The following is a 16,252-nucleotide window of genomic DNA, read 5'->3' as shown; positions in this document are numbered from 1 at the left end:
ATGGAACTGACGGAAGGGTGGGCTTAAAACACCCCCCCCCCTTTCATGTGGCACGGTTGGCCTCACCTGATCGGTTAGCAGTTTGGTTCCTCCACAGCTAAAGCTGCAGAAAAGTGGCATAAAATCATGGCCCCATATTTCACCCCAACTTTACACATGTCAAACTTCTTTATTCACACAAAAGAATAGGGTTCTTGGTCTCCCTAGACTTCCGACATGTTGACACACAGGGCTTGTAAAAGATGAATATAATTCAATATCCGGCTTGCTCGTTTTTAAATGCTAGAGTTCTGAGAACTTGTTTCTATATAAAGGCATTTGGTTCCCAAATTCTATTCTACAAAGATTATTCTGCCTTTAGATAGCTATGTTCCATGCTAGTGACGACTGCACAGAAGTGCCTAACTTCCACAGCAGGGATGGGGAGTTTTTCTCTAGGCCACATGCCAATGGTAAGGGATGAAGCCCATGGCAATATTGCACTCTTCTCTGCTAGCAAGTCTGCCTTGCCTTTGGATTTTATTTTTGAAACGTTTGACAACTGAACATCCTTAGCAGCACCTCTTCCTCATTTCACACATCTTGACTACTGATAACACATAATTCAAAAGCAGTGAAATATTTACTCGCTTTATTGTTTTTGTATAGTAGCAATAAACTTGTAATATACATTCAGTGGAGTATTTCACAGCTTTTCGACTTTGTGAGTTGCCAGAAGATGAAGTTCTAGATGTTTTCCATTCATGTTGTGAAAGCCAAGACAGTACTATTCTAGCACGATAGTTGCACAAACTCCCACTAAATAAATGAGATTCGTATGCAGTACATACACAATGGCAACAGGCAGCTTCAATCAAGAATCCTTTTTTTTACTGCCTATCTCCTTTTGCTAAATCAAAACAAAGCTACCACTTCATTTTATGTACAATGTCCAGTTTAAAAAGATGGGCTTCTTTAAATGTGCTTTATCTACTCAAATTTGCAAAACAGTAAAGTAATGGTCTTTAATGATTTTACTAAAGCCCAGAAATACACAGCATTGTCCCCATACTTTGTATTAATTCCACCCCTGATTTTTTATTTGCAAATTGGGGGGAGGGGGATAAATAATTCAATAATTAAACCACTGCCAGCTGACATTAAGAATATTCCATTCATCCTGATTCAAATGTATAAATTAATATAAGAAGTCCAAATGGGTAACTGAACAAAATTGATGGATTTACTGTAAGCTATGCGTTCAGACACAGCAAGGAAATTTATGGAGTTTCTAGGAAAGCAGTTCTGCATATTCACTCTAGCAGGAGAGAGCTTCACATGTCTATATGCTTTTGTACTTGTGTGGCTGCTTTTTCCACTGATGGGCGTAGGTAAGTCCTTGCAAGCAGGAAAGTTTCCATCAGTTAGAATACCCACCTATTAATAGTAAAATGGCTTAGAGTCATCTTTCCGTATGAAGCAATTTGGTGACTGGCGAAACAAAGGCACACCAGTGGCTCACCACATTCATTTAATCAAGATATTTTTAGACTACTTACACAAGAGAATAACACCAAACTGGGAGAAGTTGTCAATGCTGCAGAAGACAGAATTGGGATTCAAGATGACCTTAACAGATTGGAGAAATGGGCCCAAACAAACAAAATTAATTTCAATAAGGACAAATGTAAGAATCGCCAGCCGCACAAATAGAAGATGGGGAATATCTGGCTTGCCATTGGTGCGTGTGAAAAAGATCTAGGGATATTAGTAAACCCTAAGCTTAACAGTGGTGCAGTAATAAAATAGGCTAATGCTATTATCAATAGAGTATTGGAAAATAAACTTGTCTTTGGAAGTGCTTGACTACCAAAATGCCTTGGTTGATCGTTGTAAATATTGTAGTACCATACGCAAGCATCTATTTAACTCATAAGAAGTTTCTGCAAAAACAACATTCCTTGCTGCTTTTCAGTAAGGCTGTGATGATATTCAAAACTTACTTAACTGGTAAAATCACAAACAACTGGAGTTTTGTATTTAAAACCATTGTTGAACTTGCAAAGATTCAAGATGGGCAAAAGAAGTGTAAGTTGCAAATGTTTAGCACATGTTCATCCTTGTGTAAAACTTGATTTCAAATGGGCCAATTGCTAAAACCTGCACAGAAGCCTAGTGATAAGCGTGCACTAAGGCACATGTGCCTGTAAAAAGTTCATTAATGGGTAATTCTCAAGAAAATTATTAAGACCAGATACCTCTGAGTATCAGACATGAGGGAAAACAAGGCTTTGGGCTCAGCGGGTCTGCCATTCTTAAATTGTGACTGGCTAGATAGCTTACCTCAGCAAGGGTAATCATTGGATATACAGTGGTACCTCGGGTTACATACGCTTCAGGTTACAGACTAGGCTAACCCAGAAATAGTAACTCGGGTTAAGAACTTTGCTTCAGGATGAGAACAGAAATTGTGCTCCAGCGGCGCAGCGGCAGGCCCCATTAGCTAAAGTGGTCTTCAGGTTAAGTACGGACCTCCGGAACGAATTAAGTACTTAACCTGAGGTACCACTGTATGAAATTAATCATCACCATCATTCCAGAGGAACCTTCAGAATGGCTGTTGGACTCAAAGGAGCATTGCATCACATGAAGCTTTTCCCAGAGGTACCACAGGCTTATTTACCCCACTACTTTTACTTCTGTTGCATATACATTTCCCTTTTTAAAACATAATGGAAAGATCCCATACTAAAACACACAAACCTGTATTTAGGATTTAGAGAAGTATCTTAAAGAAAATCACTAAACTGCTTCAGAGACTCCAGCCTTTAGAAATGTAAGGCCATAATACTCTTGACCAAATACTCTTGCTATGCAATCAAGTTGTACCAACAACAACCCAAACCAATTTCTTTTTTACAAAAGTGAAACAAGACGAACCGTTTAATCCCTTGCTACATAATTTTCAATATAGACATTTTGTTCACAAACACACAGTTCATTTAAAGACCTCTGTCAAAAATTTGCTTTGATGACTTGAGCGACAAGAGGTTAGTTTACAAAGGAGTTGTTTGGTGTTGGTTTTCAATCTTTCCCTCTACAATTAGAAAAAGCCCCAAGAGCACACAACATTTAGGGACCAAAACATACATAGCTGTGTCACTTCTGCACACACAGGAGTTCCTTTTCGTTCACCATTTTGCATGTCTGGATGAATGTAGTCATGGTTTTTGTAGGAGATGAAGATTTGTTCCCATCTTACAACGAACTGGTGCTGTAAGCTGTAGTTGTCAACCGTCTTCCAATATAAATCCTGAGACCAACATAAAGACAGCCAGTAACTGCTCTGCTTAATTTTGAAAGGTAGTTAAGATGGTAGGGAACCCCCCTTTTCCTCTTACTTTGACTACTCACTATGCTATAAAATTGGGGGGAATCTGGCAGGTAAATACACCTGATACCACAAAGGATCCAGCCTTCTAAGCAGCTGGTTACCTACACCGAGGAAGAATTTGCTGGGATAGTTTAAGCCAGGGGTAGTCAACCTTTTTATACCTACCACCCACTAATGCATCTTTCTTGATGGTAAACTTTTCTTATCGTCCACTAGTGCTCGATGGAAGGAGGATTCAGCTTGTGCCATAGAACCCCCTACCGCCCACCCAGAATCCTGAAACATCCACTAGTGGGCAATAGGGACCAGGCTGACAACCCCTGGGTTAACCGAAGGAAGGAAAGCTTCCCATCCTAACACACCTGGAGGGTTAGAGGGGCCTGCTGAACACTGTGGGATAGGGGGCTGGAAGCACATTTTCCTCACACACTTCCTGATGGTAGGAGCCTTATCATTTTTCTAGACAGTTTCAAGGAAGCCTTTTGTAAGCTTGGAAAACTTGGCTCCATCTGGGTCACGTCCATGTGAACAAGTAATAGTTGTGAGCTTACTTGCACGGCTGAAATAGCCTCCATTGGATGTCTGTTTCCAATGGATTGCATCCAGTGCTGCTGTGCCTACTGTGTATAGCAGATTTCTGCTTATATATCTGCTGCTGTGTATAGCAGATTTCTGCTTATAGAACAGATGCATGAGTGGTTTTGATGCATGAGTGGAACTCCAGATGCACAGCGCTGGACATCACTCAATACCTTGCACACATCCCTATGCCACTCGCATTAGATGACAAAATGCGAAATATCGAGGCACTGAAAAAACAAACTTGGGGGTGGGGGTAAAATCTGGTCCACTTCAAGGATCAAAAGCAAAGCTACTACAAAGTCAGATTTCATGTTTTATAGCTGTGATAAAATGTCACAGCTGCCACCAATCTGGGATGAAGGAAATGCCATTCCATTGCTGCCATTCACTCAGCAGCAATTATATTTCTGCACATTCCAATATCTGAAGACTGATCATCACCCTATATCTTTATAGCACAGATCTGTCTTCTTTTTGCTATCATCACTTTAAAAAAAGGAAGAGATTTTACCCCATTTTGTTTTATAATACCAGTGTCTACCATAAACCTCAGATATTACCCCAAAGGCTTATTGAATTATTCCCTGAATGCAGATCCTGTCCATGTAACCATATTTGATCGTGATGGGTAAATTACATTTTGATGGAGTTTTCACTGCAAGTTATCTTGTAGATCAGGAATGGGGAGCCTGTCTTCCAGATGCTGCACTACAAAAGACCCATCCAGCATGGTCAGTGGTGGGATTTGTAGTCCAGCAAAATCAGGTTCCCCATCCCTGCCGTGGATCAAAACATTTGGAAGTGGGCCAAAGCGTAGTAAGCCTAGTTTTTCAACTATAAAGCCATCTCTATGCCTTAAAAAAAAAAGAGCACTGTATTTCTGTGTTACTCTCTCTTCGTGTAAATTAGTCAACACATAAGTTGCTTATGTTTCTGGGTGAAGCACACTAGACTTCTGGACCCCTGCAATCCCCACACTGAATTGACTGAAGGACTCCTTACCCTAATCCAATGGCAAGCAGATGGGAAAGCAACAGAGATGGCAGAAAAACCTTCAAAAATTCTGCAGAGAAGATGCCCCCTTTCTTCATCACGCTCGTGTTTCTCATGCTGAGGGTAGCAGTGCGCTTGGGGTGTTTAAACAGAAATTCCCTAGTTTGTGACGAGGAAAGAAAGAAAGAATCCAATCTGTAAATGTCTGTCACCATATTCTGTACATACCAGTGGGAATCAAGGCAGCTTCTGTCACACTTACTTGGGTGGAATGTTTTCAGGCCTGCTGGACCAGTCCCACATCCAGTCAGAATTTTTCTTCAAAAGCTGTTCAACTTCTTTCCTTCTTTCCTGAAAATCCTCCTCAGACTAAAAGAATGAGAGATATAATCAGTTGGTTTGGATGCTATTTCTAAAGTGGGGGGGGGGGGGGTTTGAATACACCTATTCAGCTTCTTTGGTAATTTCTGCAGGTTCCCCATCCCCGCACCAGACCATTTGATGGCTTGTAAAAGGCTCTCGGCCATTTGGCAATCTTCAGAAAAGGCTCGGCTTTACCTGAGAGCTATTCTTTTCTCCGCTGCCACGGCTCTCGACTTCAGAAGCTCTGTGAATGTCCTGAGGCGTCTGGGATCGAGGAGGACTTGGTAAAGAGAAGTTACAGGGCATTAACCCACATGGAACAAGGTTTCAAGATTTCGTTGCTTTAGCTGCAGGATCAAGGCAGTTCAGATTCAGATGCCACAACTCAGCCACTAAGCTCACTGGGTGACTTGGAGCCAGCCACCATCTCTCAGCCTAACCAACTTCACAGGGTTGTTGTGAGGACAAAACATGCGGGTGGGTGTGCCTTTGTGAAGAACCTTGCCTTCAGAAGAAGATTTGGAAGATTAAAATGGAGGAAATAAATACTCTCAAGATAAGCATAGAAGAAGAATGCTGAAGTTCTGGGAGTGCATACCCTCCAACATTCCTCATTTCTCACTCCCCGCCAACTGACCCTCCTTGAGCCCCCATTTTGTGCGTCCCCACCCCCGCAAAGCATTTCCTATCAGACAATGGGCAAGTGTCACCATCACTACATCAACAGTACCCTAATCGCTTGTTTTCCATTTTGGGGTTAACAAAACACGGGCCACAGTAGCAGCATACATAAATAACCATTTTTGACACCTGGGAATTTCAGTCTGAATTATCCACAACATAAAGGACACTGGGGTTTTTAGGAAAGTACTTTTAAACATTTTTTTCCCAATTCATTATGGATCATTTCCCAATTGTCTTTTACTCTTATACAAGTCCGTAAATAGAGACATTCTAGGACCAAATCAGAAGCTGGGACAGCTTTCATAATTCCGAGACTATCCCTGGAAAATTGGGACACTTGGAAGGTATGGGAGTGGCCTCAGCTCTTATCCAGAGACCCTGATTGGATCAGGGCCACTTACATCATCTCACAGATCTGCCAGCCTCTTAAGACTACATGCAAATAAATAGGACAGCGCATCCTTTGAAAAGAGCAAGTGCTATCCCCTTTGTTGTACCTGTCACAATGGGAGCTCTCTCGTGAGCTGCTTCTTCCAGACTCATGCTGGGCATCTAGAAGGATTTTCTCCATGTCGCCATTGTGAATAGAAATCGAGGCTGGGCCTTGCTCCTGGCTTGTTGGCTGGGCACCGTTACCATTCCCGTTGCTGGAAAAGTGCAGCTCCACCCAGGAACCTGCTCAGCATATGTTCAGAAACAAAACAAAAGCCACACAAATGCATATTAGGAAGCCTTCAAGCAGTTTCATTTGCCGGCATTCTGTTCCAAGCCTGGCTTAATGGCCTCCTTCTTGCATTCCAGGAAATGAGCAGAGTACTGCCTGTTAATAATAAATTTCTGCTCTAATAGGATCCTGCAATGATAAAGCCTTTTCAATCACCATCAGAGCACAGGAGTTAGGTCTTCACCCTATGCTGTCTCAACACCAGCACCACACTTGATGGTCCTTTCATAGATCACCTAGTTCCCACAGCAGAAGACCCTACTGTGTAGGGACGTCAGACGAACCAGTCAGAAATGGGCTATCAAATACACTGACCTATCTTGATTTACTTTGTTTACAGGAGGGGTAGAAGAGGACCTCCAAGGGGGGAAATGATCCACAGGTGCAAAGTGTGAGTAGGATGCTTAGTAGCAGAAAATGCATTCAGTATTCCAAACATGGTAGTGATACTTGGCTTGGAATTTGGATTAACAAACTCTGTTTTTCTTTTTCCTTTTTAAGCACTGCAAGTCCCGGGCTGCTTTATACATTAATGGGTTGTCTTTCCATCAGCCACAGTGCCAGGAAAAGCACAATTTTAATTCAGCTAGATATTGACAAATATAAGGCTCTATGCACACAACATTATAGTCTCCATTCAATGCACACAAGGATATTGGGGGAGGGGGTTCCCTCTACCTAGCTGGCACACAATATAGACCTATTACATATTTCATGCCCCTGAAAAGCACTTTCCCACAAACTGACTTCATTCCAAAAATAAAAGCTGAATTGATTCTGCATTACCCACCACAGCGTCCATTTGAAAAAGGATGAAGGCAGCTGCCCAAGGACATTGTGGGCAGGCATATACCAATACCACAATCGCCACTTCCTTCTTCACCTGAGGCATATGCAGGGCAGAAAAGGCATAGCTAATCTAACCAAGGGGAGGGTTTTCAAGTCCATAGGACGTAACCACACCCACTCTTGTGGAGGGCAAGATGCAGAAACAATTAAATAGAAAGCAGCCTGTTCAAAACAAGTATTCATGGTTCTTTATTGAGCAAAACTACTTCTTTGCACCACAAATGAAATACGGGTGTCTATAGCTTAAGAACAGTATGTGAGAAATTACCACTTTTTCCCTGTGGGAGAAACAGCATCCGAATACTGCATGTCTCCAATGCCTACCATAAATGCTGGTTTTTAAAATTAAATGTGGATATGGGGGCTGAGACTAATTATACAGCATATTGAATCTTTCTGTTCAGATTCAGTAAGTCTTTATTATGCACTATCAAAGGCATCTTACAAATCAGTTCATTGTCCTTGTCTGTGGCCTGCTTCTGGGGACTAAAATCCCCAGGATGCTTAGTAGCAGAAGAAGGAAGGAAGTAAAAAAAGGGGAGGGGGGAACCAGCACAAACAACATGTCAAACAACCACAGCCATCCCTGTTGCCAGATTGAAGCTATAAATAGCCTACAGATTATATATTATACCACCTACTACATAATATCTCCTGAGCAAACAAGTCCCACTGGGTCACTTTGAAAAATAAACAGTCCCTGGGAATTGTGAAATACCCTCTTTCAAAACAAAAGTTATAAAAGGAACCAACAGTTTTCAGTCACATGGCATAAACAGCTGCCAGCCTGTGCTTCTGCCTGCTAGGTCTTGAAGCTTTCCCAAGCAACAGAATCCCATTCTGGGGGGAAGCTGCACCAGTTGAATTTCTGCCGCAGAAAGAGGGGAAGAGAAGCCAGCTAACAGAACTCTAAGAGAAGCACAAGGTGGCAGTCAGATTTGATATCGTCGTCATTAATGTATTAATTGCCTTCTACACAACAGTCCCAAGGTGATGTACAATAAAAACAATTTTAAAAAGTTAAACACACACACACAAACGAACAGTAAACACATTTAAAACAAAACGGACACCATACAAAACACACACAGCAAAGACTCAGTTATCCAGCTTCGGAAGTGCAGATATTTGGTGCCTGCCGTAGAGCAACAGGAATGCTATTTCACAGAAGAGGGCAGACACACTAAAAGTCTCCTATGAGTAACTATGGAGCAGGCTTCTGAAAAATCTGGAACTTGCAGGAGAAGTTCTTCCACAGATCATGGGAAATAAGCTGAAGTAGAGTTTAGAAAAGACTACAGACTACAACTTATTTTCTCCTTGTTTTGTATTTCAGAAAAAAAACTACAACCCAGCAAGAATTCTGCCAGTGTACCCTATACATTCAAAATACCAGCAAGCAAATAAAATTGAAAAAGAAATCTAAAAGTATGGCTGATGGTGCAATGGGATGTTTCACATACTGTGCAAGTTTTACATTTACAGCTGCTAGTTTGATTTCACTTCCCTTAAGTTTTTGGTGTGTTTTTTAAGGCGGATGGGGCTCTAGTCACTACAGTGTAGGTGGGGCAGACCTATATGAATGCATTAAGATCACAACGGTACAGGCTGGAATATTTTTGCTTCCTACATAATTATTTTTGCAGCGCTACATCTAGGGAGCTCGTATGCATTTTGTATATCACAGTCCTCAGCACATTTAACTCTGCATGTTAACTGCACATACATGAAATCACATGCTTCGCAAGAATCAGGTGATGTGTAGCTAAAATCATTTCAGGCTTGGTAGAAAGTTGACTATATAAAAATAATAATAATAATAATAATAATAATAATAAAATAATAATAATAATAATAATAATAATAATAATAATAATAATAATAATAAATTTATTATTTATACCCCACCCATCTGGCTGGGTTTCCCCAGCCACTCTGGGCGGCTTCCAACAAAAGATTAAAATACAATAATTCATCAAATATTAAAAGCTTCCCTAAACAGTGCAACAATAAGAATAATATAAATCATTACCAGCACATCTGCTTTGCAACGGACTTCATATTTAGCAATACACCCTGGTACTGTTATTATTACTTAATGATCCAATTACTGGTACGATCCACATCCCACTGAAGTCAACAGGGAAATTCCCTTTCATGTTACAATCTACCTTCAGGTTTCTCATTGTATGTTGGTAATAAAACCCAGAACTGCAGCTCCTTGAACAAGCACCGTATGTCAATAATTTCCGAAGGCCAATTATTTACAGCCACAAACGTTGCACAAAGTTCTGAGTAAAGGGCCTATGAGTCATGCAGGCAAAGGTGTCATGAGCACAGAGGGGAGAGAGCAGGGATGACTCTCGCAACAATAAAAACAAAGTGCCCTGGATCTGCCCGTTCTGCACTTCGAAGGCCTTGAGCTACACAGCCCTGAGTCAGAACAATACTTGCCCTCCTGGTTGGCAGTTCAGCTTGCCAGGAGCATTACACGGTCGGTGCGAGGCGAAGGAGGAGAAGCAGCAGAAGCAGCACGTTTCCAAATCTTACAGAGAAGTCAAGTTATCGACAACCCCACCAAACCGAAAGGGCCTTGGCCAGGAAACGGGGGCAAGCTTTCAGCCTGGCATTTCGCCATCCCATCCGTCTTATTCTCCTACCAGTGCCATTCCCCACGAATTTCAGAATCGCAACCACCGTTAGGGGGAAGGGGAGGAAAGAAAAACAAAGAAAGAGTGACTTGGGGAAATCTCTGGGGTTCAGAAACCAGGCGATCAGGAATGCCCAATATCTCTGCCTCTGATCAGCCAAGAAGAAGAGCTCCCCCCCCCCCCCCCAGCAAGACTTCTCCCAGTAGAGGCCCAATGGTAAAGGGGGACCTTAAGGATCATACTGATTTCATGACAAGGAGGCCGATCCCTTACCCTGCAAGTTCTCCTCTTGCACCCCCAGCCCCTCGCTCGACGACATGGCTCCTGGGAAAGAAGCGCGTCTATTTTGGAGTCTCTCTCTCTCGGCTGCTCTCTTCCCGCTGACGCCGCTGACAGTAGCAGCTGTTGCCTGTTTCGGGAGCCAGCCGCGCACGCCCAGCTGATCGACCCCAGGGAGAGATCCCGTCTGTTATTGTTATTGTTGCTGCTGCAGGTTCGAGGGAAGGTGACGTCGAGGGAGAACGAGCGGCCCGGATTGGCTGGCAGGCCAGATCTTCGCCACGCCTCCTCCTCCTCCTCCTCCTCCGGCTGGCGATGCTTGCAGTCAGCTAGCTGCAAAAAGCGAGCAGGGGTAGAAGCGCAAAGAGAGCAAGCGTGGAATCGGGAGGTATGTAAATAGCAACCCTTGCAGTGATCGCAGTATTTTGAGAGGTTCCCCAGCAAGGCGGCTCAGCTGTTCCCCGCCCCCCCCCCCCCCAGCAGGCCTGCTATGCTCGCGCAATGGAATTGTTATTCTTATTATCCGGAGCACTTTAACGCAGGATTTAAACCCTCGAAGAGACCCTGCCCACCAGACCATCAACTTGCATTGCACGCTCCGGATTGGCTGGAGTAGGTGGCAGAAGATAACCGATCCCGTATTGGTCGCTGAGCGTGGCTAGGCTTCTCTTTGATTGGGTGAGGAGCGGGGTGGGGTGGGGACCTCCAGGAGGATCCCGTCGCCACGCAGCCTCCTAGTTAATCTTTAGATGAACGATTGTGACCTCCTGTTCCAGCATCGTCTCGTCCAGCCCTTAAACTCGTGCGCTTGCTAGGCAACTTGTTGACCTGTCCAGCTTGGTCGTCTGGGAACATTAACCCCTTGCTAGCAGCAAAGGCTCTTTCGCTTCCTGCGCTGTTATCTATCACTTTCCTGGTGCGCAAAAAAAATGTGCTATTAAGCTTTCGCAAGCAAATGTCTCCTGAAAGCTCCTTTACCCCACTAAACTTACCTATTGCCTAAACTACGCCACTTCTGTTTCCTAAGCCTAGGGTAGCTGTGTAGAGCAGTAAAACTCCACAGGCTATTCTGAAATCTGCGAAGAACCTAGGAAGCTGTCTCATACCTTGTCAGAGCAGAAATCCATCCAGTGCAGTATTATCTACGCTTCTCTCCAGAGTTTGAGACTGGGGACTTTAGGGATTGAATCAGGGCTTTTGCACATAAGTGAGATGTTCTACCACAGAGCTTGGGCCCTTCCCCAGAGGTCAGTCAGCATATCAGCTGATACATGGCACATAGTGGCATTCCACCCACCTCTTGGAAATGCTTCTTCTCTGAAACCTTGTGTTGATTTTGCCTGCTTAAGAAAATGCTTTCTGAGAAATATGCCCAAGAGCCAGAATGTTCCCAAGCATGGCATCTTCAAGGTTACAGCTTCTGCTTCTCTGGCCTCTCCCATCTGAGAGCAAGAGCATCAGGGAATGGGTATAGCCATGTGGAAGTTCCGCCAGATGGACAAAGTGCAGTTTACCATGTTGCAGGAATTTATGTATAGGTGGGGGGGGGTTGTCCCTCCAGCAGATATGCACATGCAGCACACTACCAAAATTAGCACAATCACTTTTGTGACTTTTGTGATTTCTCCCCACAAAACACTTCATCACAGTTTCTTCCTATCTATTCAAAGGGCCTTTACTGCATGATACCAAATGTAAGAATTCACTGAAAAATGTATCTATGTACTGGCTCACTGGAAAAACTTCAGAAATTCATATAGACATGTGAGCTCAGCTACTCAGCAGCCCCTCTGCCTGAGTGATAATTCCTGGCATCCTGATACCTGAGTGCCAGACAGGTAGCCATTCCAGAAATAACAAACCCAGATGAAGACAAAAAGGTGTGATTAACTTGGCTGGGAAACAGGGAAATGTAAATATCTCTTTTATTACACTTGATGGGTGTTTGACGGAAGGCAAGGAGAACCATGGGGCAGGGTCCAGGATGCTCAGATTACTGCCACCAGACCTCCCCTTTCATGATGTAACCATGATGTATTAATGATGTAGTTGGGGGGGAGTAACATGGGGATTAGCAGCAAATAAAAGTTTGGGTGCTCTTTTGTTCAGGGCTTCCATCTTGTTTCACCTTGTGGCAGGTGGAAGTCCTGTCACGACAGTCTTCAATAAAGAGCAAGCCTACTCGCTGCTGTTTTGCTCTGGTATTCCTTGCTGGTGTCCTTGTTTTTTTGTCCAAGGGGGCACTCAGATTTCTCCATTAACAACCATTTCCAAAAATAGGCTGAGTCAGCATGCAGATATGTTTTCACCACAACACAGATCAAAACATCCATAATTGGGTCCACATAACTCCATACCCTCCAAGGTGTCTCTGATGAACACAGATACATCCTAAGGAAAAGTGGGACATTCCAAGATCAAATCAAAAACTGGGACGGCTTCTGTAAATCTGGGACTGTCCCTGGAAAATAGGGACACTGATGCTTTGCCCCCCAACCACTTTGACCTCACCCACTACTGCTGGTATGTGTTTCTCAACCACTTTCTCCTGAAGGAATGCAGTCCCCCCAACTGCCCAAAAGATTGCCCGCCTCTGCTATGAGGTGAGACAGAGAGTCCAAGAACTTTGTGCAGGGATCAATGTGAGCATGGGATTGTACCCGGCCTTCCCACTTCCAGATCCAGGAGTCTGTCAGCTGGACTCCTTTGGCACCCACCAGTGTATCTCAACTAGCAGTGTATAACTTGAGAACAAAAAAAGACACTGAGATGCCTTAACTCAGGTGGTTCCCTGTGGTAAACTCTGCTCTGTTGGTGTAATCCCTTCATCTTTATGCTAGTCAGTAGATACTGATAACTTTTCCCCAAAGAGATTCCTCTGAAAGTTCAGCGGCCTGATCAGGGAGCTCAATATAGAAATCCTGTCAAGCTGCGGTGTTGATGGTTTTCAGTTGGTCCTTAGCACAGATGAGTGAGTCATAGACTGTACTCAGTAACCTTGAAGGTTTTCACAATAGGCTTCGTAGCCAACCACAGAAGCAATAGGGAGGGAAGTTGGCCCATCTCTTCAGGAACTGAAAATAACTGGAGAGTAAAATAATTCATGCTTGTTCTGGGAAAAACCTTCATGTGGTGCAATGCTCCTTTGAGTCCAACAGCCATTCTGAAGGTTCCTCTGGAATGATGATGATGATTAATTTCATACTGCTTTATATTTTTAAGAGGAAAGAATCACAACACATTAAAAAATAGAAAAAACAATCCAGAATAAAACATGACTGAAGAAAGTCAAATATAAAGTATACTTTCAAAGCAACATAATTAACAGGAAACTAAAATATTATGTTAAAGGTTTCAAAATAATGCATTACAAAGGAGGTCAATTACAGAATGCACATTAACACAGCAAAGTTAACAAAAAGAAATCTTAAAACATTTCAGAATAAAACACTTCTAAATGAAGTCAAATATAAACTGCACATTTAAAACAATATAATTAATAATAAAAATTAATAAAACTGCATAATTAATAGCCAAGTCAGTGTCAAAAGTGGGTAGAACAGCCCTGACGAAATATTCCATGGACCCATCTTATTTTGATGCTTGCAAGTTGTTTTAAATTGTTTCTATTTTTTTAATGCTGTAACCTGCCACCGGATCTTAGGGTGAAGTGTGGGTTGTAAATAAATTATAAGTTATTAATTATATTAATAATAATGCTGAGATCAGGAACGGGCACCCTGTGGCTCTCTAGATGGTGTTAAAACTTCAACTCTGATCACCCCATATAGCAATATATATTTAAAATTTACTATTTTATTTTTATGAATGTATTTTTAACAGCAGCAACAACAATAGGAAGCCCATCAACATTTAGAAAGCCCCACAGGCTTCCCATCACTGGCTTTGAATAACCCCTAGTAACCCAAACAACCACAACTGCCTGACTCAGTGTAAGGCAAGCTTCCTTTGTTCCTACTTCTTGGGGAAAACAGCATCAGCATGAAATGAAATGCACTTCCCTAACGGGTGGTAATAAAGTGTCTTCTAGGCTGACTCCATTGAGCGTGCCTCATTTGTGCGTGTGCTCTCTGGTTCAGGCCAATGGGGAGCACATGATTTCTCCCAAAGCATCCTGGGAATTGTAGTTCCTCCCTCACGGAGCCACAATTCTAAGCACCCTTAATATACCACAGTTCCCAAGATTCTTTGGGAGAAGTTATACATGCTTTGACTATGTGGTACAGATTTGGGCCTTAGTTTACATGCTGCTGTGGTTCGCCAGAAGCAGCTTAGTCATGCTAGCCACATGCCCCGGAAGCTGTATGCTGGCTCCCTTGGCCAATAAAGCGAGATGAGCGCCGTAACCCCAGAGTCGGTCACAACTGGACCTAATGGTCAGGGGTCCCTTTACCTTAACCTTTATCTGCACTTTAAAATCCTTCTAAGTGACCCAGCAAGTAGACTGCGTTCCAGACATACTAATCCTTATATCTGATTATCCACATTTCCCCCATCCAAAGCAGCTGGTCTCAGTGACTGGAAGACCTGGGTGTTGCAATACGATTGTCTGAAAAGGAGAAACTTGCATTCTGGAGAATTTTGTTGATTGCTGTTATGAATGACTCAACCAACACAGTGAGATAGATGCACACACACACACACACACACACACACACACACACAGAGAGAGAGAGAGGGGGGGGGAGAGAAGATTTGCTTGGATTATCAACGATCTTGCCTATATCAACCAAGAAGCAAACTGTAGCCTTGAGATCAATCCCCACAATCTCTGTGATGACCCACAAACCCCAGGCTCCAACAAATGCAAACCGTGTTATCTTCCTTAAATATTGACTGAGACTGTAATAATCTCTGGAAAATAAGCACATTCTAAAAATAGGTGATTGCTAATTTAACAACACTACTTGGTGCATAGGAGCCAGAGAAAAGGCTGCTTTTGAGAACCGGGAAGCACATTTTAATGATAAAAAGGTGATTTCTGTGGCTGAAGATAGCTAGTTACAGATAGGTAGCCGTGTTGGTCTGCCATGGTCAAAACAAAATAAAAAAAATCCTTCCAGTAGCACCTTAAAGACCAACTGAGTTAGTTCTAGGTATGAGCTTTCGTGTGCATGCACACTTCTTCAGATACACTGAAGAAGTGTGTATCTGAAGAAGTGTGCATGCACACGAAAGCTCATACCTAGAACTAACTCAGTTGGTCTTTAAGGTGCTACTGGAAGGATTTTTTTTATTTTGTTTTGAAGATAGCTAGTCATTGGAGCTAAACCCAAGATTTTATAGACTCTTTATCTAGTTAAATGCAATCAAGTAGGAACGGACAGTTATCTGCCTCAACTCTCCTTTCAGTCCTATGAGATCCTGTTGCAAGTGAGACCATCTTGGCTGTGAGTCCTGCAAGACCTGTTTCCTGGCTTGCTAAGCCTTTTTTTCAACCTGGTTGGGAGGAGCAGGACCCTCACTGACTGCAGTTGCAAAAGCTGAGGCTGCAGAAGAGACTCTTCGGCTGGGGTATTGTTTGGGATTTTTTGTTGCTGTTGCTGATACTAATTTTCTTACACCTTCCTTTTTAGATCTGTTTGCAATTTATGTGGAAATTGTTCAGATATGGTTGTGTAGTTGCTGATGGTTGTCAAACCATAAATAAATGGTTTATGACTACTTTTGTTATGTTTGTAATTACCGTATATAAACTCTTTTGTGCTGTAAGGCGCCTTGAGCATGCTTTTT

General features: G+C 42.8%; 1 protein-coding gene across 1 annotated transcript; it reads right to left on the bottom strand.

The window, feature by feature from the left end:
- Positions 1-614: 614 nt before the first annotated feature.
- On the bottom strand, positions 615-10,950 carry BNIP3 (BCL2 interacting protein 3). The gene is made up of 6 exons (XM_081863350.1): positions 10,493-10,950; positions 6,493-6,670; positions 5,507-5,591; positions 5,211-5,317; positions 4,958-5,107; positions 615-3,292 (listed from the first exon to the last, which is right to left on the bottom strand). The coding sequence occupies exons 1-6, from the start codon at positions 10,536-10,538 to the stop codon at positions 3,238-3,240; spliced, it is 621 nt and encodes a 206-aa protein (XP_081719476.1). The 5' UTR covers positions 10,539-10,950; the 3' UTR covers positions 615-3,237.
- Positions 10,951-16,252: the final 5,302 nt, after the last annotated feature.

Source organism: Podarcis erhardii (assembly GCF_964252035.2).
Source record: "Podarcis erhardii genome assembly, chromosome: 5".
In the NCBI taxonomy this organism is placed as follows: Eukaryota; Metazoa; Chordata; class Lepidosauria; order Squamata; family Lacertidae; genus Podarcis; species Podarcis erhardii.
This window is presented reverse-complemented; position numbering and strand designations above follow the sequence as displayed.

Excerpts from the sequence above, each read along its gene's own strand:
- BNIP3 (XM_081863350.1), bottom strand. The coding sequence starts at position 10,538 with ATGTCGTCGAGCGAGGGGCTGGGGGTGCAAGAGGAGAACTTGCAGG. Across the intron at positions 5,592-6,492 it reads GAGAGCTCCCATTGTGACAG|TCCTCCTCGATCCCAGACGC; the intron begins GTACAACAAAGG and ends CTCTTTACCAAG. Across the intron at positions 5,318-5,506 it reads GAGAAAAGAATAGCTCTCAG|TCTGAGGAGGATTTTCAGGA; the intron begins GTAAAGCCGAGC and ends TCATTCTTTTAG.